The 24,359-nt window shown below is 27.8% G+C and overlaps 1 protein-coding gene across 2 annotated transcripts in view; it reads left to right on the forward strand.

Annotated features, from left to right (window-relative positions):
• Positions 1–24,159, forward strand: part of LOC111612747 (RILP-like protein homolog) — a 34,944-nt gene extending 10,785 nt beyond the window's left edge. Inside the window, exons 4-9 of one of the 2 annotated variants that reach the window (XM_023353994.1) lie at positions 10,080–10,218; positions 14,057–14,178; positions 14,515–14,718; positions 16,952–17,124; positions 17,191–17,304; positions 23,644–24,159. In XM_023353994.1, the coding sequence (XP_023209762.1) occupies positions 10,080–10,218; positions 14,057–14,178; positions 14,515–14,718; positions 16,952–17,124; positions 17,191–17,304; positions 23,644–23,662 (771 nt within the window). In that variant the 3' untranslated portion in view covers positions 23,663–24,159. The remainder of the gene's footprint in view (positions 1–10,079; positions 10,219–14,056; positions 14,179–14,514; positions 14,719–16,951; positions 17,125–17,190; positions 17,305–23,643) is intronic. The other variant, XM_023353993.1, reaches the window with a different exon arrangement.
• Positions 24,160–24,359: the final 200 nt, after the last annotated feature.

The following is a 24,359-nucleotide window of genomic DNA, read 5'->3' on the forward strand; positions in this document are numbered from 1 at the left end:
TGACATAGTCCATACTAAAGTAGCTTTTGATAGACATTAAATTTCTGGTTTTAAATGATCATTTTAGGCTAACAAATTTTGGTAAACTGGTTTAAAATTATTAAAAAGTAATGAGCAATTACTTATTGTGATATTATCACAATGCTGGGCTGCAATTTTTAAATTAAATCATGTGACTTCTACTCCAGACCAGAAGTTTGTATATAGTTAATTGGGAACTATTCAACATCTAGATCTTGATTTTTATTTATCTAATTCCATTTTCAAGATTAACCATTTACAGACAAATGACAGTGGAAAGCTATAGGTCTGCAATTTGAAAATAGCAGCCCAATTACATACTGCTTGCAAATACATAATTATTTATTTTACTAATATTTTTTATTTATCTTCAAGTACAGAAGATCATAATTTCAATATAGTCTGTGTGTAGTTTTAGGCTAAATGTATCATGGAAAAAACACTCCTACAACAAAACAGTTTTCTTTTAAATATTACTATTCAAAAATTTTAGATTCATTGGATTATTATAGATCTGTGGGAAAATTATAAATAATAAATAACTACATTTGTATGAAATTAAAGTTTTAATTATTTTATAATTTGTATATACATTTATGTCATCAAATAGTATGTAGATAACACTACAATAGGGCTATCAGATATTTGAGTAGAAATTGTTCATTTTTTTCAAATAGACAATTTTATTTTTATTTTTGTATATATGATTCTGAAAGATGGTATTAACTTTCTTTTGGCAGAATTTTACACTTTAATCATGTCACCTCTGTTTATTGTAATTGTTTTCAAACAATGTATCATATGAAAACAAATTTTGTTTTCTAAAATTTTTGACTTTGATGGTCAATTTTCAGGAATCTTATAAAAAGTAATCTGTACAGATGTAAGGTCATAGTTTAAACTTTAATGACAAATTTAAAGATGTTGGATTTCTTGATGCTAAATAGATACACCCAAAATGAAGAAAATGCTGTATTTTACATCTATAATGATGTAAAATATAGATGATGCGAGAACTTAAAATGATTTAGATTTGTGTATAGATTAATTCACTCTGTGAATAAAAATATTAAAGGCAATTACACTTTTAGTGATTTTCCTTTGGTATATTTGTAGATATTAGAGTTTAAATTTGTGAATGAATTTTTACATCACAAGATATTTGAATATTTAAATGTATTAATGAAATCAGTTTAACTACTTGTATATTTGCTTCATACGTTATCAATAATATGAATAAAAATATAAAATTAACTGTACATATCGTTAGGGAATAATTTATTTTACATTTATTGCACTTATATTCTAAAAATATTTATAAATTACTTTTATCTATACTAATATTATAAAGAGGTAATGTTTGTATGTATGTATGTAAGTTTCTTTGCAGCAGGTAATCTCCGAAACTACTCATCCGATTTCAAAAATTCTTTCACCAATATTTAAAATGGAATCTCAGGGTGGACATAGGCTGTATANAAAAATTTTGATTGGTTAGCTGCTGAATAACAAAAATAATTCAGCTTCAATGAGCAGTCATTTATTGTGACATTGTCATGATGCTGGGCTGCAATTTTTAATTTATTTCATTTAAAATATATGCTTTCCATCTCAAATTAGTAGTGTCTCGCCCATGTATATCATACTTTTTCCATTATCAATGGAGTGGTGCCAGTCATCTATTAACTGCTTTCAGGGGAAAGTTTTGAATTGAAATAATGTGACTTCTGGTTTGCATTAGAAGTTTGTACATAGTTAACTGGGGGCTTCCTGCCTCTAAGGTTTTCGTATCTGGTCTTGTCTTTTGTCTATCTAACTCTGTTTGTGAGATTAAGAAAAGACAGACGGGCGACAGTGGGAATTTATAGGTGTACATTTTATTCAAATTGCAATCTTTGATGATCCAATGTCAAAGACACAGTATTAAAAATTTTTCTGAAACATCACTCAGGTAATTACAGTAGAGCATTGATTATCCAAATCAATTGGGGACTGGGGTTGGTCAGATAACTGAAAAAACGGATAACCGAAAAATATGAAAAAATACATTACTAGTATAGTATATTAGTATATTCCATGTAATTAGTATATTAGTATATCGCTATTAACCAACTTCGCGTTGAATTTTCATCGATGTTAAGCCTAACAAAAATTTTTTAAAATAATAATTGTCGCTATTGTATCGTTAAAAATTAGAAAATTAAACCTCGTTTAAATACTGGCTCCCTTTAATGGTCGAGCCAGTGTTGCCAGCTAAAACACGTAAAATTAATATTAAAGTAGCCAAAACATAGCCAAATATTATTGCGCCACATCACTAGCGGACATATGAATTTGCCGACTAGAACGCGGTCGGTTAACCGATGTGATGGTTGATCGGGGGTCGGATAATCAATGCTCTCTGTAATTATCTGTTGTATTTATACACATCTGTAGACTCCTGGTAGAAATTCAGGAATTCTTTGCAAATTACATATTTACATGATCCAAAATTAAACTGACCCAAAATTATTTGTATGGTCATTATTATTTGAAAGTAAATTAATCCTTGAGACTAAAATTCATGTTAATAAATTTTATTACAGTTTACAATAATTGCAACTTACATTTAACAATAAGTTTCTTGTACAGTATATCAAAATAAGGTATTTGACAAAGAACTGATTTTTGTGTATTTTTAAATATTAAGATTTGAATAATTAAAATGTATAATTAATATACAGTAAAACCTCACTTATTTGGCCATCTTTGGGATATACAATTTCTGGCCACATAATAAAGTTTTTACTATAGGTTAATTTTTAAATCAACCAATCTTTTCTACCAAAGATCTATTGTTTAATTTTTTGAAAATATTCAATTAAAATAAACATTTTTTTCAATCTTACAATGTTATCCAAAGATAACAATTTATGTTTTAAAACACAGCACTTTACAAAACCTAGAATTGAAATACATGAGAAAGGATAGTCCAAATGTAGGAAAAATGTTTGTTTACATATGAATGAATATTTCTTGGAAGTTAAAATCCAAATTTGTTATATGGCTTGATCCAGCTAAGAGGAATGTGAAGAAAACATGGATTATAATCATATAAATACTAGAGATAATTTTATATAATTCTGGCTTTGAATATTTTTTTATATCAAAATGATAAAGATACTCAATACTTTTTAAAATTTTCATTTGTACCTAATATAAGTAGACTGTTTTAGTATATTTTAAATAGGATAATATAAGTTTTTTATAAAGATATTCTATTGAAGAATCAATTATAGATATTTTGATTTTTAGAATGTATAAAATAATTCATTTTAAAAATATTGCTAATTTATTATACGGTACAATAATTTCATCAGTATTTTTATTTGTAGATAACACTACAATAGGGCTATCAGATATTTGAGTAGAAATTGTTCATTTTTTTCAAATAGACAATTTTATTTTTATTTTTGTATATATGATTCTGAAAGATGGTATTAACTTTCTTTTGGCAGAATTTTACACTTTAATCATGTCACCTCTGTTTATTGTAATTGTTTTCAAACAATGTATCATATGAAAACAAATTTTGTTTTCTAAAATTTTTGACTTTGATGGTCAATTTTCAGGAATCTTATAAAAAGTAATCTGTACAGATGTAAGGTCATAGTTTAAACTTTAATGACAAATTTAAAGATGTTGGATTTNCTTACATTTAACAATAAGTTTCTTGTACAGTATATCAAAATAAGGTATTTGACAAAGAACTGATTTTTGTGTATTTTTAAATATTAAGATTTGAATAATTAAAATGTATAATTAATATACAGTAAAACCTCACTTATTTGGCCATCTTTGGGATATACAATTTCTGGCCACATAATAAAGTTTTTACTATAGGTTAATTTTTAAATCAACCAATCTTTTCTACCAAAGATCTATTGTTTAATTTTTTGAAAATATTCAATTAAAATAAACATTTTTTTCAATCTTACAATGTTATCCAAAGATAACAATTTATGTTTTAAAACACAGCACTTTACAAAACCTAGAATTGAAATACATGAGAAAGGATAGTCCAAATGTAGGAAAAATGTTTGTTTACATATGAATGAATATTTCTTGGAAGTTAAAATCCAAATTTGTTATATGGCTTGATCCAGCTAAGAGGAATGTGAAGAAAACATGGATTATAATCATATAAATACTAGAGATAATTTTATATAATTCTGGCTTTGAATATTTTTTTATATCAAAATGATAAAGATACTCAATGCTTTTTAAAATTTTCATTTGTACCTAATATAAGTAGACTGTTTTAGTATATTTTAAATAGGATAATATAAGTTTTTTATAAAGATATTCTATTGAAGAATCAATTATAGATATTTTGATTTTTAGAATGTATAAAATAATTCATTTAAAAAATATTGCTAATTTATTATACGGTACAATAATTTCATCAGTATTTTTATTAGATTAAATACTGACCGTCAGAACAGAAAAATTTGTTTAAATATGTGTAATATAAAAGAAAGAAATGTATGAAATTTTGAAATTTAAATATTAGATATATAAATAATAATTTAAACTAAAATAAAATTAAATGAATTAACAATGTATAATAATGAACATATATATTGTAATCATGTTTTTATCATCATTTATTGTTGGTTCTGCTTTATGAACAACTTATACTATTTCTTATAATAAATTAATATCATTTTTCTACATTTTATTCTATAAGGATCTTATTGTATAAGAAGAATAGGTTTGTTTTAATTGTTTATATATTATTATTAGTTGTTTAAAACAAATAAACAAAGAAATTATATGTATATCAATTTTATAGTGATATATATTCAAAACAAACTCAGTACAATAGCTGTAGACATTTATCATGTTTATAAACAAGTTATATATTACATTAGCTTTGTTGAATACAAGCATTAATTTAAACTATGATTAATATCATGCTGACAATGCTATACTATGACAATATTAGTATACATGTCAAATTTTCAAGTAGCTCCTGTAACAAAGTTTTGTGCTTATAAAGTTAAGAACAGCATTCATGGAATATTTATACCCATCTATAGATAATGATACTTTATATGAAATAATCTACAATGATTGTTTTTTAAATTCATTATTCTAGGAATATTGAATATAATGCTTGTGATAATGACGTAGCCTGTTTTTTTTCCATTTAAATTATTTATTTTTTAATAAATACATGTCTAGCCCATCCTAACAGTTATTTGTGATCATTTGTACATATGTATTCATGTATTTTCAGGAAAAATGAAACTGTTGCATGAATATTTGACTGATAAGTGTGACAATATGTTCCTAATATTATCAAACTATCAGAAGTTTGAAGCTCAAAAATGATAATTTCAATGTCTGTTTACTAAATTGATGAAGCAAACCTATTGATTACTTTCTCAATGACCTTGACCTAATTCTTTTTAAGTTGAGAAATGGCTAAATTTTAATTGTCAAAGTTAAAGGAAAGGTTACACAATCAAAGTTGTAAATTAAGGCCAGTTATGCAAAAAATCAACTTTTGTTTGAAATTTACAAACAAAAACTTATTCCTAGAAAATAGTTTATCCACTTTGTTGATTTTGTGTTGGATATATACTGAATAAGTAATTGAAATTTTATTTATTTTTTTTGGTATTGTCAAATATAACCTATGAATTAAATGAACTTCTATAAATCCATTGTCACCATATAAATTGATCCATCAGATAATAAATTATTAGAATAGTTGTGTTCAAATTATACTAAGCTTTTTCTTAATTGTTCAAGTTTCTGGTGATTGTTATTTATTATAGAGTGGAATATAACTGAATATGCTGAAAGTAACAATAAAAGACAAAAAAAAGCATTGTTTAAATTAATTCTTATTTAAACTTTATTTTTATTTGTATTGTCAAGCATTGCTATTGCTGTAGAAAATAAAAATAGATGATAAACACAATGCCAGACTAATTGATGTGTTGCTGTGATATTTACATTCTCTTTCAGTTTAACTCTCATTTAGAATAACAAATGCAATCCTGTCTCTTTTGTGCCTTTTGACAATGACAGGGATGCAAAACACCATTTCAAGCATAAATAATTGTTATCTGTTTTGTTACTTTTTAGCACTGTTGAAGAATTTATGACATGTAAAATATCATAATTTGGAAACCAGATATAAAACACTGTAATAATTTTATATTATTTAAATCTTTTGATATTTTTATTTAAATTTATTATTATTTATTAATTTAACTGTGATAAATTTTAAATATAGCTATCACCAAAAAGTTAAATATTTATTTTTCACATTTCATATTAAATTTACTAACTGATTAGATTTATTGATATTAATCAATTAATTAATTAACGTTAAATGACAATATATATAAAAAGGTTTAATTGAAAAGAAAGTGTGTTTTCTTTTTTTATTTAAAGTACTAAGAAGAAATTCTGATTAAAATGTTGTTTTTGGTTTTATGTTTGTACATTTATTTATCTGAATATGTATAATACACACACACAAACAATATAATATACAGTGTGTGTAATTACAGTACATGCTGCTTGCTTCAACCACTTTGGGATTAGCTGTACTGATAACAATAATCTAGTGAGATAATATTATCCACTGAAAGTAATTAGACCACAATCAGTGGAAATTCTAGTTTTATTGAATCAGATAATTTAAAAACATGTTAAAACAATTAAAATTTTTTAAAAAAGTTAATAATTAAATTTATTTTTTAAGTTTATTAATTATAATGTTGAATGACCTATTCAAGTAATTATTAGTGTTTGCTGGCTAATTTTTGCAATATTTCAGTAATAAAATGTTCATATTAATGTTTTTGAAACTTGACACACGTATGCTGTACTGTATATCATGATGAAGTATTTGCAGAGGTTTTTGCACTTACACATTTGTTGAATTTATTGTGTTGTTCTTCAATATTATCAGTTCACAATATCAGTCTCTGTGATCCTCTTCAGTAACAATTTGGCATATTTCTGATTATAGATATAACTTCATTTTAAAATGTTTCCCTGCTTATTTTTAAAATAACATTGTTAAAGATTTATTTCATCAAGTAGGAAAATTCTTTTAGGAAAGAAGTTATATTTTGTCTAAGTCTAAAATCCTTACATACATTTCTCTTCTGAAATTGTTGCATATCTGTTATATTTGGAGGAAGGAATATTATTTTAGTGTTTTTTTAATGACACATTGTTAACATATGAAGATGCTGTATAATTCAGTGGTGTGCGGTGACATTTGATAATAGGGAGGGAAGCTGTGCTGGCCCTGGATAGAATCATTGGAAGTGTTATATGATACTTTGGTGTGTAGCATCCACCAGCTAAACTGCGTGAGGTTGGTGATCTGTAAAGTGCATGTGTATTGTGGCTGCTTTATATAATTCAAATATTTTCGTCGTGGAGGCTGTCCCATATTCAACAATACAGCGCTTCCATTGGGAATATGCATATACGAATTTATATTCGAATATACAAGAGCAATCTTATCATTGTTTTTCACATGTAGTATAGAAATTTGTAATAAGATACACAATACAATTATAATACTTATAATAAAATATAAATTTTAATTAATTCAAACTATGCTAAAATATGGATATAATCACACAATATATATTTATATTTTAGAAAATACAAGGGAAGTGGTGCTTCCACAGCTTCCATGGACGGCACACCACTGATATAATTGCATACTGATAAAATGATCTTTCATGTTCAAGTCTTTGTTTTTTGGCCTTACACATTAGCACAGCAAAGAACTGTATTATGTTCCTTTAGTGATTTAAATCCTTTAGTTCTTTTATGTTTAAACATAAGTATGCTTGGGAATTGCACAAAATAAAGTGCTGGTTTTTTGCATTGTAGCTATCCCTCTGAATATTCAGTATAAAGAACTTTTGGCTATTCTCTCTCTGGTCACAATTCAGCTGATGCAGAATCAGAACTTTTTTCCTCATCTGTACACAATGTTCTCTCATTTTCTCTGATGGTTGAACCATCTATCGGTTACAATAAATTTTCTTTCCCAGTTTTTATATAATTCTGTTTTTTGACATTAGTGAACATGTGCATAAAACTTCAATGCTAATTCAACTTCACTATCTTTTCTAATTTGATTTTTTTTTTCTTATGAATCTTATTATTTTTTCAGCTAACATTTCATTATTTACACTGTTTTTAAAATTCTGCACAAAATTAGTTGTGAAATTTTTAACTGGTCTGCAGAATAGCATTAAATAAATTGCAAAAAATGTGCAATTTATACTTCAAATTTATCTTTGAGGGACAAATCTTTTCATTTCTTATTTTTCTTCCATTATGCTAATATAGTATAGTACAGGTAACCCCCGTATAACACGGCACTTTTATAGCACGGATTTGCTCTTACATGGTTCGAGAATTGGGAACATCCCCCGTATAACATGGTGCTTTTATAGCATGGGTTCACTCTAATAAGGTTCGGGAATTGGATAAAACCCTCATACAACATGAAATGTAATAAAGGGTGCGTTCTTTTATACCTCCGTGTAACTCCACGCAAGCATTCTAATTGTTTTCGTGGCTACTTTGAATGCTCTTTCAACAAATAATTCATTTAATGGTTAAATTTTACAATTGGGACCCTTCTTTTGCCTCTAAAAGTTCATCTTAGAATTATAGATTCCTCCATCACGATACTATCGATAGTGCGGGCGCCGCCATCTTTCTTTCACCGTCGTTCCTAAATGCCTACAAACAGCAGTGCACTCCCGTTGCAGAGCAACTGCTATTAACGAACGCACCCACAAACTGTTACCAGTTGATGATGCTCATGCTGAGATCATCATATAAAATTAATAATACTCTGGTAAAATATTTACTTAAATAATAAATCAGTATTTTACCTATGAAAAAAATGAATAATAAATCTGATTTAAATAAGGATTTAACAACATGTTTTTTTAATTTTTGGAACCTAACCCCCCTTTTCGCACTAGTTCTTTGTTTCGTATAACACGGCAGTTTTTTGGAACGTAACTCCCATGTTATACGGGGGTTACCTGTATTATACTTTAATTAATTAAACAGTTATTCTTATTTTTATCTGTTTCTTATCTGAAATCCTTTGAAAATTGCCATTTTAGAATTTCCATTTTTTTATTTACAATTTCTGCACAAATTAAACATGATAATCACAATGATGACCATCAACATTCTTCAACAACAACAAATGTAGTCTATAAATGTAGTAAAATATATTGTACCAGAAATAATGTGATTACCTTTTGAAACTCTGTAAACCCGAGACTGTTTTAGTTACATTATATACGAGTACTGTCAAAAGTACTTATGAATTAAGCATATTTCTCTCTAATGCTGATAGACAGTTGTGTTACTTAATGTTTATTCTTAATAAAAGATATCTTATATGATAGAATCATTTTAAATTAAATCATTCAGACTGTTGTGCTAGAATTTTTATTGGAATAACATAGTTTACAATCATTTTTTGTTTTGTCAGTTAGCTGTTATTACCCATATCAGCAAATTTAAGCTTATTATTAGTAACATTGTGATAATTATAAATAAATTTTTGAGTACAATAAGCAAAAATTTTGTAATTATGTTTTGGGGCATGCTGATTCTGATAATTTTGGCTGACCAATGATTATGAATAAGTTGTTTTTAAGTTACTGTATCTGTAGCATTAGTAGTGGGTTGAAAGGATGATAAATTAATATAATTTTTTGTATCATTTTTTGCATTTAGTAATTCTGATCACTTCTTTTGATTTTTTTTTCTTTTTTTGTTTGTTTTTAAGAAATCGGTTAAATTTATTTATGAAATTTTCATCATTAAAAAAATTATAGTGTGTTCAGTTTTATAGTTTTTCTTTTGTTTTGTGAAAAATTAAAATTTGTATTTTTGTTATCAAATTAATGAAAACAAAATTGAGAAACTGATATTGGCAAATTAGTCATTTAAATTTTAAATGTATCATCCATAATTTATTTTTCTATTTATAGGAATTAGAATTAATTGAAGACAATTGGAGGAAAGAAACAAATCAATTAAGTGAATTAGTTTCGAGACTACAAGAAGAAAATTGCAGACTTAGTAATTCCCTTGAAGAGAAAGAGAGCTTTTTCCCAGAAAAATGCCATAGTAAGTCACCATATTTCTATTTTTGAACAGTATAAATATTCATAAATTGCAACTATTTAGTTATCATTGTTATTTAAAAGTTTTTTTTTTATCAATTGTAAATTTTCATAATTGATAAAGAACTTAGTTTTTTTTATGTCATTTTTTTAAATTAATGTATTTATTTAAGAATTTTATGTATTAAAAATTATTCACTTTGTTTTCAACTTAATTTTTTTTAAAATCATAGTAAATATGTTTGATTGAGGTCTCTTGTTATAAAGGAAGGCTCAGGATTGGTCCTTCAATTCAATTAATTCTTTTACTTAAATCTGCATTTATTTTTAGTGTGTAAAATATAACAATGATAATTACTATTAGATGTAAACAATAAAAATAAAATTGTGACATATTTGTATAAATTACTACTTTACCTTAATTTTTATTACTACTTTATTCTAACTCAGCATACACTAAAGTGATATGGAATTCCAAATGCTTGCAGAAGTTTCTGATAATGATGAGGAAGTTCCTGAGTATGAAAATCGTACAAGTGAAGCTTCGTAAATGAAAATTCTGATGATTTATGCCATGGGACCCAATCAGAATGTCTAAAATATTTTGTCAAAAAGAACATAAAATAAAATGGAAATGAGAGCTGGCCCAGCAGCAATATCATCTGAAATACTCATGGAGTTACAAACTATGCCGACAGCAGAATCAGAGACATGAAATCTTTGTTTAAAGCCGTATTTTTTCAGTCTTTTGAAAATAGAAATGATCAATATTGAAGAACAATGTACTTTAGTCAAAGTGGAAAAATCTAGATAGTATTGTTTTTCCAGCATATGTTGGTCTTCTGCTTCTAGAGAAAGTTTATTGCTTACACAATAAATCTATGAAAAGCTTATGGAATGAAGGAATTGGTCAAAATATATTTAGAGAAACAATGTCACTTGAAAGTTTCTATACAGTTCTGGATATTATTCCCTTTCAAGATAAAGCTGCAGGAATGGAAAGGTGATGAACTGATAAACTTGCTTCTGTTTGAGCTATTTGGGAAAAATGGGTAGAAATTTGCCTGAAGTTGTATAATCTTACACCAAATGCTACTATTTGGTGTAAGATTGATGAACAGTTAGTTGTTTTAGTGGCTGTTATCCTTTCATGCAATATATTCCCAGTAAATCAGCAAAATGTGATATAAAAGTATGGACACTGTGTAATAGAAAAACTTCAAATGTTTTGAAAACACAAGTTTACACAGATAAAGTGCTTGGAGCAGCAGGTAAGCAAAATCAAGGTATGCATATGATATATAGCCTTAGCAGTGACTAAGACATAACATACAGTGCAATAATATTTTTACATCTTATAATTTGAACTGATTGCCACTTTTATATTTTAAAAACAATGTTAGGAACTATATGATAAAACAAACCAAAACTTCCATAACAAATGACAAAGAAATGCATAATTCAGTATTTTTTTTTTAATATTTGTTGTAAATTATATTCCATAAAAAGTAAAAATATTCTCTTGAGTACAATGCACCATAAGAAATATGTAAGTGAATGAAAGAAATGGTAAAAGAACCATAAATCTTTTTAAAGTACAATGTAAATAAAGGGACTACAGACAAGATCAAGCTGTAAGTACAGTAAATACAGCTATACAAGAAAAAACTGTTGGCTAGTAATACTTTTCTGTAATATGCTTGATATTTCTGTTTACAATGCTCTTATTTTGTGGACCAACAACGTAGAACCAAATTGGCATACCAACAAAATAACCAAAAGATTATTTGGTAAATTACTCATGAAAGATCATATATTATCAAGAACACTGATGCCAAGGACTGAAGAGTCACATTACATTGTAAAAAGAATTCAGCAAGGAGATTCAAATACAGCTTCTTCCACACCAGTAGGTGTAATGGATGAAATCACCAGAAAATGTGGAACATAAATTTTTCAGATGAGATGCAGATATAAAGGCAAATATGCTGTGTAAAAATTGTAAAATCGTATGTAACACTCGTTACTTATATCCCAATTGTAAATCTTAGTTTTCTAAACCATTTTGAAAATATTTATTGTATGTTAGGTTTTAAAATATGATACTATCTTTTTAATAAGCAATGTATAAATGTATTTAGTTGATTTTTATACAGGATGATTCACTGGTTGCATTCAGTAGTTTTTCTTAAACTGTTGGTTATTAGTCCCATCTTCCTATAGTTTATAGAGCAGATGGATACAATTTTTGGTGACCTTGGATGACCTTTAAAATAAGCAGTTTTTTGAGGTACAGAACAAAATAGGTTTTTTTTTTCTTAAATTAATACCTTATTACTTCAGATTTAAGCTTCACTTTTTACATCTTAAAAATTGAAATAAAATTAGGGTGTGACTTAAATTTAAAGTGAATATTTTAACTTCTTATTTTTGCCAATCTTCCACCCTAACAATTGGGTCTTTGCTTTATGCTCTACACATGCACATAATATTATGATCATTGATAGAAGTTTATTTGGTGGTTTGTCATTTGCATTTTTCTGATTTAACCCAGTTGCTGTTTGATAACAGCTGTGTAGAATAGAATTTTAAATTTTTTTTATTATCCGTACTCACTAATAATGGAAAAACGGTTTACATATGATGCTGAATTCAGAAGAAAAGTTATATTGTGTACTGAAGAAATTGGAATTTGGCCGTTTCCTTGTTAGCAATAGGAATCATTTTTGAATAATTCTGAATAACACATTTGATCACAATGTTTAAACAGTATTTCACATAATCTGTCATGTCAAAATTTTTGTTTTAGTCTATTGAAAAGATCAAACTGAAAAAAATCACTCCAAAAAATTTCCCAAATTTTCTGTCAATTGATAAAAAAAAAAAAATCCCCCAGTCTGGAAATGCTGGATGGCATTGCATGAAAACTGTCTTCAGTTCTCAACATCACTTCCTACTTTTCTGTTTAAACTTGCTGCGTGACATCATGAAATTGCTATATGTATGGTGCATGGTCTGCCAATCACATGAGACCTAGACATTCTGCTGTTTTTCTTGAAGTGTGCTTTGTAATTCAGTTTCGTGTTGAATGTCAAAATAAGAGGACTAGGATTAGGATTTTTATTACCACTTTAATAAAAATATCACCAAGTGGCGATTTGCATGGTGTTAAATATTAAATGAAAGCTAATATCTAGTGGATAACCAATAATATGTAATTTAATACATAAACAATTTTTTTGAAATAGATAAAATTTGTATATATTATAAAAGTATTTATTATATGTGTAAACATGATAGGTGATTATATAACTTTTTGATGTATTTAAGCTATTGTGCATAATGCATAAATAGTATGACAGATTATTTATAAAGATAATTAGCATTAGCATTTATATTTTTCAAATTTGATAATATGTTTTATTTGTATTTTTTTTTTTTTTTGTCAAAATCAGTTCTAAAGTAATTTAGAATCAAATTTTTAATTGTAAAGAATTAATTTAATATGCTTATAATAGAATTTAAGCTATTTTAATAAGCATGAATTTTATTTATTATTCATAAGTTTTAAAAATTGGGTTACTTCCTGGTTTATTACCTTTTTTAAAATGCTAACTGATTGAACTAAAAATGTATTAGTAAACATCATACGTTGTCATACAACTAGTTATATTGAATCATATGACATTTTTAATTATAGTCAGGTGTATGTTACATAAGTTACATACACATTTTATTTATTCTGCTTTTATATTGATAATACTTTTGACTTTTTTTTATCAATGTTTTAAAAAACTATTTATTTTATTTTCAAAATATATTTTAAATACCAATTATTTCAGATTGCCTTACAGAAACAGATATTAAAGTGCTTCAGAGATTAAGAGAAGTTATAAACAAACAAAGAGAACAACTTCAGTCTCAAGAAAAAGAATTATGCAAACAAACCAGTGAAATTGAGAATGTAAGTTTTATGATATGATTTCTAATTTGAAAATTTTTTATAGAAATATATATGAATTTTTCCTTTTCTGTTTTTTCTTTTTTTTTTTTTTTTAATTTTTAATATGTTGTGTAAGTTAAAAAAAATGCCTAAAATAAATCTCAGAATTCAAATTACTTACAAATTAATATTTGTGAGTAATGCAAGTAAATATATTTTTTTAATCTAATTACTCTTATTTACTTTTATAGTTTATAATAAATTTATCAGAACAGAATTTATCACATTCTTTTTTAAATTATTTTATTATCATTATGTTTGTTTTTATTTTTAATATTTCTATAAATATTTATGTAGATGGAAAAACAGATGGAAAAATCTTCTCATTTAAATAAAGAATTGAGGAGGCGAATGAAATATTTACAGTCTCAGATGCATACGCTAATTGAAGAAAAATCTGACCTTCAAGCTCAGGTTCAAGATCAACAGAGAGAAATGCAAACTCTAGAGAAAAGGCTTAGTGAAGCTGTAAAGGAAAACATAGATTTAACTTCTGCTGAAGTAAGATTTGAAAGAAAATAATTATTTCTTTGGTTTGATATTTGTAATAATTAAAAAATGTATGTTTAATATAAGAATAATTAATAGTAATAATTATATAATTTGATCTTATTATTTCAAAAATTTATGAAAAGCTAGATAATGATTGTGTTTACAGGGTTTCTACTGGTGAGGTGAATCAGGAAAGCAGGCAAAAGTCAAACTTTTTGCAAATGCCTGTGAATGTCAGGCCTTTTTCAACTAATTAAGTCAGATAAAACAACTTCTTACTGTATTACTGGAAAGCATAATGTACCTCAATAATCTTTATAGACCAGTAACAACAGTTTGTTGTTACTGGTCTATAAAGGTAAGTAAGGCAAAATTTCCATTATTTCAAAAGTTTGTGTGCAATGTAATAAATTGTAAGGTATGTAATCACAGAACAGATGCAGAATTTTAATCACACAATGCATTCTGTGACAAGTTTATAAGGCAGCTAGTGGAATGTCTAAAATTTGAGTGTTGCATCACTAGTAGCAAGGAGACTTGTGTGTGATACTCTTATCAACCATGGAGGTATTAAGCCTATCCCATTACAAAATCTTTGATTCTTTCTGTACATAATGCAAGTCAGTTGAAGAAAGAAGCATTAGAAAACAAAAGAATTGAAACAAGTGAAGAAAGGAAAAGAAAGCATAGGCTGGTGTCTAAACTGAAACTGTAGAAATTGCAAGCTTAGAAGCAAAATCTGCTATCATATGGTAAAAGTTCTGTAGCAGGGAGTGATAAAGTGCAGCAACTAAGAAATTTATAATATTAAATAGTGCTTCTAGCCCATGAACTTTAATTTAGATTGAATTAGATAGCCTAATAACTAGGATTGTAATAAATTGGAGGGTTTATCACATCAGGTGTTGACTGGAATTACTAGATTATACTAAAATAACCTTTAATTAACCACAATCAAATTTTTAGTAGGAATGCATTTTGGGTGCAAAGACCCCTCATCAGCCTACATACTGTACATTCATATAGTATAGTTCTAATATCCATCAAGACCATCATACCATAAGTAGTAAACCAAGACTAAACATTTTCCATATATATATATACAGAGTCCTATTTACATAAAACTAATACATTACAATATACTAAAACAAAAAATACCAAGCATATAAATTTAACGATGAGTTATATTTTATCCTGGACTGGTAAATTTCTTTTTCCAAATTCTGAGAGGTAATTCCACTATTAAATTATTGTCAATTATATTACAAACTGAAAAGAAATTGAATCAATAAATTGACATTATTATAAATTAGTTTTCCTTTAAATATTGTCCAATGTAATAAAAATTTAAAGGAAAAGATATTAATTCAATCTTTTCACACCTTTCTGTTGTTAAAATAATAAAATAAGACCTTCCAACCAATTCATAAGAATAATAAAAAACCACTTCCTCTAACAGCTTTATTACAGTTTCCTTTACAAAACGATTTGACTTTCACACCAACATCTGTTTTGCCTCATTTTCAAGTTCTGTAATATGATGTTACTCCACCCCTCATGTAGCCTCAGTCCCACATTGTTATTTATTCTATCATCTTCATGCACTTTCAAAATTTTTATATGTTGTTGTAATTTTCTTTTTATTTGGTTTATTTTTTGTCAGTATAAATTTAAGAGAAAAAACATGAGAAAAGTACTCAATGAAATAATTTTTGATATTTTAATTATGAAATCTGTAAGATTGGAGGAGAGTTTTATAAAACTTTTCTTTTATGTTAGAATATTTCTAATGAAAGTTCACCTAGTAAAAAATAAGTCAACTAATTCTTTTAATTTTATACAAAAATTTTGTTGTTATAAATTTTTCGGTTAAATATTTTTTAATAAGTGAAATTATTAATAATCAAAGGATAAAGCTGGAGTCCTTATTGAGCTATAACTTGGCTAATTAAATATAGATATTATCTAATTTGAACTAAAGATAGGAGATTAACTTGCCATCTTGTATTAAATTTAGTAATTAAAATTAAATTAATTAATTTGGAATATTCTGGAAGAAAAGATTGATTCAAAGTGGGAATTGAACATATTGCTTCTGCTTACCATATAGATATGTTGCTAATTTCAATATTTATATCTTTACTTCCAGACCAATTAATTTAGAAGATATTACTATATAGGTCAAAATTTATTACTTATTGTATAATTTTATTTTGCTTATTGCTAAATTAAATTTTTATAGATGAAATTAGTTCCTGATTTAAGAGGAAAAATAATAATAAATGCTGATGATCCCAATAGACCACGTTTTACATTAGATGAATTAAGGCACATATTATTTGAACGAAATGATTTGAAAGCAAAGCTAAGTGATCTAGAAGATGAACTAAGTATATACAAACCAAAAGTTCCAAAGTAAGCAAATTACATTTAAACGTTTTATAATTTTAAGTATTTTAATAACCCGTTTAATATGTTTAGACCAGAGAAAGCTCTCTCAGCTGATGAGGATCTTCCAGTTCAAGGCCCCATCAACAGAGAGCCAGATGAAAAATTATATCCTTCAAGAAGTAAACATGCAGGAATTAGAAAATTGTAAGTGTACCTTCTTGAAAATTTTAAATTTATATAAGATGCTTAAAATGAACTAAAAATTATATTTTTGTCAATTCAAACAAAATTTTTTAATAAATTTCAAAGTTTAGAGTAGTAGTAAAAACCTAAATATTTTAAGACTAAATATAATATACAGTGGTGCCTCGTACTTTGAATTTAATTCATTTCAAGAGACCATTTGAACTCTAAATCATTCAAAGTTTGAATCAATTTTTTCCATTAGAAACAATGGAAAGAGAATTAATTCATTCTCAGACCCTAAACCAGGGGTTGGAAACCTTTCAGCAGTGTTGTGCTGAACCTAAGTCATATTGTAATTCTGGCGCTGACATGATTCTACCAATTTTGTTACATATAGTATCAAAATTGGTCTGGTTATAATGATTTCAAAATTATATATAAAATAATTTAAAAACTTTTTATAACTGGATCTTATATTATTGGTCATTCAATCTTTTACAATACATAGGATGGATATCATATGTGAAAAGAATGTTTTGTCAAATTTTGTCGTCATATTTATTAAAAACTGTATTACAAATTTTATAACATGCTTTTTTTTCAATAAAAAATACTTAGTTTGATTAAGAAGAAAATATCAAGAATTCTAATACAATTATTATTTATTATTAATCAGAGCTTCTGATCAATTAATGCAAATCTTGTCCTTGTACTTTTTCACTCAATTGCTCAATATCAGGTGTGTAATTGGTCACTTTTAGCTTTATGCAGACTTCTGAATGTTCAGATGTTAGACAACTTCTTTGTGTATTCAAAATATTTTTCATATGTGAGGAAATTTGTTTACATAGATAAATTGAACAAAATGTCGAAAGCAGAGCACATGCAATTTTCTTCAAGCAATTAAATCTTTCAGATAAAGATTTCCAACAATTGAGGATGACAGCCAACATTTCCATGCAGTTTCCTTCAAATGTTTTCCATAATTCTTATGATATTAATTTGATTGAATTTCATCTCAAAACTATCAATGTTCATCCACTCAAAAAGATATAAGTCAAGTGGATCATCTTTAGTTTAATTAAGTTGGGGTTGATGAGGAAATGAAATATGGTTGCATGAGTTTGGAAGTCTTCACATCAATTAGAAAATTCTTCTTTGAGAGCTTCATCATACTTTTGAAGTTTGTATTTGTTAACAATAAATTTATTTGTATGGAGATTTTTACATTTGGAAAGTATTTGTAGGTGCTAGTAGTAATATCACGACACAATATATCTAATTTTGAATTTTTAATCCTTTTCAATATTAAGATTCTAATACTGTTTGTTCCTTTCCTTGCAAATGCAAGATTGTCATTCAGATATTGAGTTATATCAGTCAGAAACATTAATTCTGTTTTCAGCATTTAATTCTCAGGAATGTTGTTCTTTTTCATTAAGATATGTCTTAATTTCTAAGAGATTTCTTAGACATGATACAAATCTCTTAAAGATATTACCTTGACTAAGCCAACGAACATTGCTGTATTGTGCGAGGTCTTTATATTCACTTTTCATTTCTTCCAAAAGGGATTTAAATTGCTTGTGTGTCAATGAAAAACAAGAAACTATGAAATTAATTATCTTAACGACAGTGTCCATTACAGAATTCAAATGCTGGGATGAGATTTTCGCAACTAAACTTTTCTGGTGCAGTGGAAAATGAATATTCAATATCCAATATTATTTTCAAGGAGTTTAACAAAACCCCTTTCCTTTCCAACCATTTCATGGGCTGCATTAGTAGTAACACAAAATATTTTGTTTATGCTAATTTTATTATTTTCAAAGTAATTCAAAAAATGCAATGGTAATATCTTCTCCATTGGTTCTGCCAGAAAGAGGAAGTAAACAACATAATTCTTTATAAAAATATTATGTCTGTTCTCTCATCAACAGCAACACTAAATGCAGCAGATTGCTGTATTTTGCTTTATTTGTTTTATTAAGTTATGGCAACACAACACTTGGGTGATCTTTCCAGGGGGGATGCTTTCCATGAGGTCTTTATAAGAGTAACTGGCCCATATTCAGGCATTTCAAACATGGAAAAACCTGGAAAACTCAACGTGGCCAGCCTGTCCTGGCGAGGCATGAACCCATGACAGAACTCCCAGTGTTCAGGGAACAGAACCGCTTGGCTACTGGTGGGCCGCAGATTGCTGTAATCCAGTTTTCTGTTTTGTTGTTATATTTTTAGCCATATCTGTTATTTGTCTCTCAATTGATCTCACAAAAGCTGGTATTTCTTGAATTTGAGATGATATTATTAGTTTATTTGGTAAATTACTGAATAAAATGTCAGCACTTTTCAAAAATGTTTCTTTGATGACTTCTTCATCTGTGAAAGGTTTTCCTTTTGAAGCAACACAATGAGCAATTGTATAACTACATTTAGTGGTTTCAATTATTTGAGTAAAAGAATTATTTGTTTCTTAAAGCCAGAAACAGTTCTCCTTATAGCTTCATTTTTCTCATCAGAGTTTTTAAATGTGTAATTAATAATTAAAATATAGTTTTTATTACATTTCTATTCAGTCAGAGTACTGCTGAAAATCATCCTGTGTGCCACATTTGTCATGCTTGCCACAGGTTGCTGATCTCTGCTCAAAAACAATAGCCATTTTGATAAACTTAAACAGCAAATACACATAATTTAGGTTAAAAATAATGCAATAAATGCCCTAAATAATAAATTAAAACATGAAAACAATAAATAAAATACATAAATACTATATAATAAAATGAAAATTGCATTTACTAAACTTTAGTGAGGAGTGATGATTTTGTTTCTGAAGTTCACTGTGCAGCTGCTTGGCTTTCTCACAAATAATTCTATTGGAAATGATATCACCAGCCAATTTCTTCTCATTTATCCATACATAGAGGAATTTTTCCATCTTAGTAACATGTGATCTGGTGTTCAATGTTGTCACACCTTCAGGTACATTTTCTGTTTTTATTACTTCCTTGTTCTTAATCTGTTCAAGGCCATGCTTAAGTATATTTGTGGTAAGCCTAGTGGCATCATTTGGCCAAACCCAAGGGTACTCGTTTTCAATGTAGTACATTTTTAAACTGATAGATGGCATCAATTTTGCTAGAATTTTACAAGAGCTGATGATTTGACTGAATAGTTCTTGCCTTTATCATGAGTTAAAAATTTTTATTCTGCATATGCTCAGTTATCATAAACCACTTTAAACTGGAGCTTATAATAATGTAAAATTGGCAATTCAAGACGAAAATGTTAAGCAGCAATAAAAAAATAAATTTTTATATTTATACATATCAGGTATTAATCACATGAGTGAGTTTTTTTTTATTTAATGAAAGAATTAATAAAGATTTTCATGTAACAGACAAAATTATGGTGCCTTCCTCTAGAAAATGAATTAAATGTTACTGACATTCACCACGTCACAATGTAAAATAAGTTTTTCTAGATATAAAATACACTAATTCTTTTAATGTATATTATTTTTAATTGTAAAGTAACTAAAAAGCTTTTTCTAAATGACCAGCAAAATTTTAGGCTGAACTTAAACATAAAAGCCTGTGGCTGCCAGCAGGTGTCATAAAACTCTGCCTTGAATGGGTTAATTAATAGATAAGGATTATACATATATATTCACATAAAAACTAAAAATAAAACGAAGTTCTGAAAGTGCACAAGCATAATGTAAAAGATACTTTCACAACAAGAGATAAATTGGGCAAACAACAGATGGTGTTTTTGCAGTAAGTATTTTTTTCATTGCATGCACATTTTAAATGTAGAAGCATTGTTCAAACTCCAGGCTGATTTTCTCTTGAATTTAGCATCTAAACTCTGGAACATTTGAAGTTGTTTGAAGTACCAGGTACCACTGTGCATTTTTAATAATAGTTGATTACTAATAATCATCATTTTAAACGTTTCATTCAAACATTTTCCTCTTTTTTATTTGTTCTTTATCTTTTTGGGATAAATTCATGATACTAACTTACTAACTTTTTTCTTGAATTTCAAAACCCAAAAACATATTCTAATACTTTACGGTTATTGCTTCTCATTTATCCCAATATAATTAAATCGCATTATTTGCTATCAGTTTCTTCATATATTAACATCATCTTATTTTTGTTTCAAATTGTAATTGTAAACAAACATTTCTGAATGCTTCCAGAAATGTTTGTTTACAATTTTCCTAATTACCCTATTTTATGGCATATGAGGTGCATAGGCATATAAGATCCACCACCATATCAGCACCAAATATTTAGGAAAAAGTATTTAGTGTAACACACTATAATATGGTTGCTGTCTATTGGTTCTTGTATATGAAACGTATCTTTAATCCAAAACTTGTTTGGTAGACTGCCTCACAGGGTTTCACAATGCTGTGAGGCAGTCTAGTGAACAAGTTTTGGATTAAAGATACGTTTCATATACAGGAATATTTAGTGTAAACCATCCTGTACCTTTGACACTCAACACCAAAATTTTTTACTTCATTCTGGTTAAAAAAGTAAAATTAGAATGCACGCTTTTATATATCAGTGAAAAAGAATATTTTAAAAGTTTATTTATCCATTTACCATGTTAAATTTACAAAATTTACCATATTAAAATTGTATGAATATACAGTCTTGAAATATCAAGACCTCACACAGCACATACATCATATTACAGAAGTTTGCCATACTAAACAAGTTAAGTAGTCAGGAAATTCTTAAACACAGATACATACTACTGTAATCAAGAAATCTAGCAGCCATTTGTGTAACTTTCCTGGCTGTTGAGATTTTATTTAAAAATAACTTTTATATTATTAATGTTAAATAACAGATGGTACCACACAATTTTATTTGAGATTTTATTATAACAACTTCCTGTATTTTTAAATAAAATGACAAAATGCTTAATTTTGAGGATATAGATGAGTTTTATAAAAAAAAACTATAAATGCTAATGAGTAAAATCTCAAGCCAGACCCACTTGAGATATATGTGACCACCCTCTTATCAGGGGTCGCTGTGGAAAATTTAAAAATATTGCCAACTACTCGCCAGTTTTAAATTTTTTTGCCACCTCAAATTGCCACCAGTTTTAACTTACTAATTAATACAGATGCTGTAGCCTTATTGATTTGGCATTTGGAAAGCAAAAGTAACGCTTTAAGCCATCACTTACCAGGAGAGGATTGGACGTTCGGGTCTCCGATTGCAACGAAAACTGCCAAGCGCATAGTCTTAAACGCAAACAATTCCTTGTCCAAATAATAGAACCCACTTCTCGAGCATTTCCCAAAAATGGGCCTCTGAAAATTCCGTATCTCTGAGCGGGGATAGCCGAGTGGATAACTCTTTTACATTGTTAAGTAAAATTTTTATTTCTTCATATTTATTTGAAGACATGGTGGTATTGTGATATTTGAAGTTTAACAAACATAAGTGCCCGAAGAAATTGTCCATAATATTAACAATTAAAAAAANTTAAGCCATCACTTACCAGGAGAGGATTGGACGTTCGGGTCTTTGATTGCAACGAAAACTGCCAAGTGCATAGTCTTAAACGCAAACAATTCCTTGTCCAAATAATAGAACCCACTTCTCGAGCGTTTCCCAAAAATGGGCCTCTGAAAATTCCATGTCTCTGAGCGGGGATAGCCGAGTGGATAACTCTTTTACATTGTTAAGTAAAATTTTTATTTCTTCATATTTATTTGAAGACATGGTGGTATTGTGATATTTGAAGTTTAACAAACATAAGTGCCCGAAGAAATTGTCCATAATATTAACAATTAAAAAAATAAAATGGTGAGACTACTCTACCCTTTTTCATACCACTTCCATGTGCAGTAAAGTCCCAAGCTTATTTGATTGTGAGGACATGGTATGTAAAATACAGTACGTGCAAATAAACGTGAAGAAATAAAAGTCGTATTTAAATCTACAGGGGCTTGTTTTCACTAGATAGAAAATGACATCACAATTTTCAATTCTTGTTTTATAAGCTTTAAGATCTATTGTCTTTATTATGCAGAGATTAACATTTAAATACAAAACCCATGCATCGAGTTAGGATAAATTAAGAAACATAGTTTTAATTTCTAACGAGGAGACGATAGCAAATATCACTGATTAAATAATAATAAATTTAAAACTAGCTTTTTAGCGATTTTATAACAAACTACTAATTAATAAACTATGGAAGTGTGTGAAATCGCGGAATTGGAATTAGCTTATATGTAATTTTTTTTTGTAAATTAAAAAAGGAACGAGTGCATGCCTCGTTACGGTCCTTCTGTATTCCTTTATTCCTTTTCTCTAGTTTCAAGTTATTTAGATAAGAGCAAAAATGAGACTTGCTGCCACTTTCAGTTTCCCCTCCATCAACTGGCCTCGATTGAAGTACCAATAACACGACTCTGCTCGGCGACACCGGAAGGGGACGAGACGGGTGCGCCGGGCGACAGCCGAGACCACGATCCCGTTTTACGTAGCCTGGACGTCGCCCTGCTGTGGCTCCTGCTGTAAAGCCTTCGCGGGAACCGACGTTCTTTTTCGGCTAATTCCTAATTATATTTTGGTGCATTAATAACGTATTTAACGATTGTAAATATTGAAAGACGATAGACGTCACGCTGGAAAATTTTTTTTTATAAAGGAATAAGCAGCTTTAAATCAAAAAAACAGAAGATATTTTGCTAAAGGAGGACGAAAAATAGTGCCATTCGGAGTCAAAACTGTACAGAGATTTGTTGAAAATGTCGAATTGTTTTAAAGTTTTTGTATTTCTAAAAGTTAATAAAAGTTGTTTATTGATAGTTCGGAGCTCTTCGAAAAACTGCGTATTCCTGTAAATTGGCAACCACTAAAAGAGGGTTTATAGAGGGAATAAACAAAATTTGTCATGCCCTCTAATCAAAAGTCAAGAACTACCCAGAAGAATTTTAATTTAATCTTTTATTTTTAAAGGACATAACAAATTTTGTTCGTCTACAAACTCCTTTCTAATGGTTACCAAAATAACCGATTATATCCGGA

The sequence above is a fragment of the Centruroides sculpturatus genome, unplaced genomic scaffold, assembly GCF_000671375.1.
Source record: "Centruroides sculpturatus isolate CEXI.00-Female unplaced genomic scaffold, Cexi_2.0 scaffold1742, whole genome shotgun sequence".
NCBI lineage: Eukaryota > Metazoa > Arthropoda > Arachnida > Scorpiones > Buthidae > Centruroides > Centruroides sculpturatus.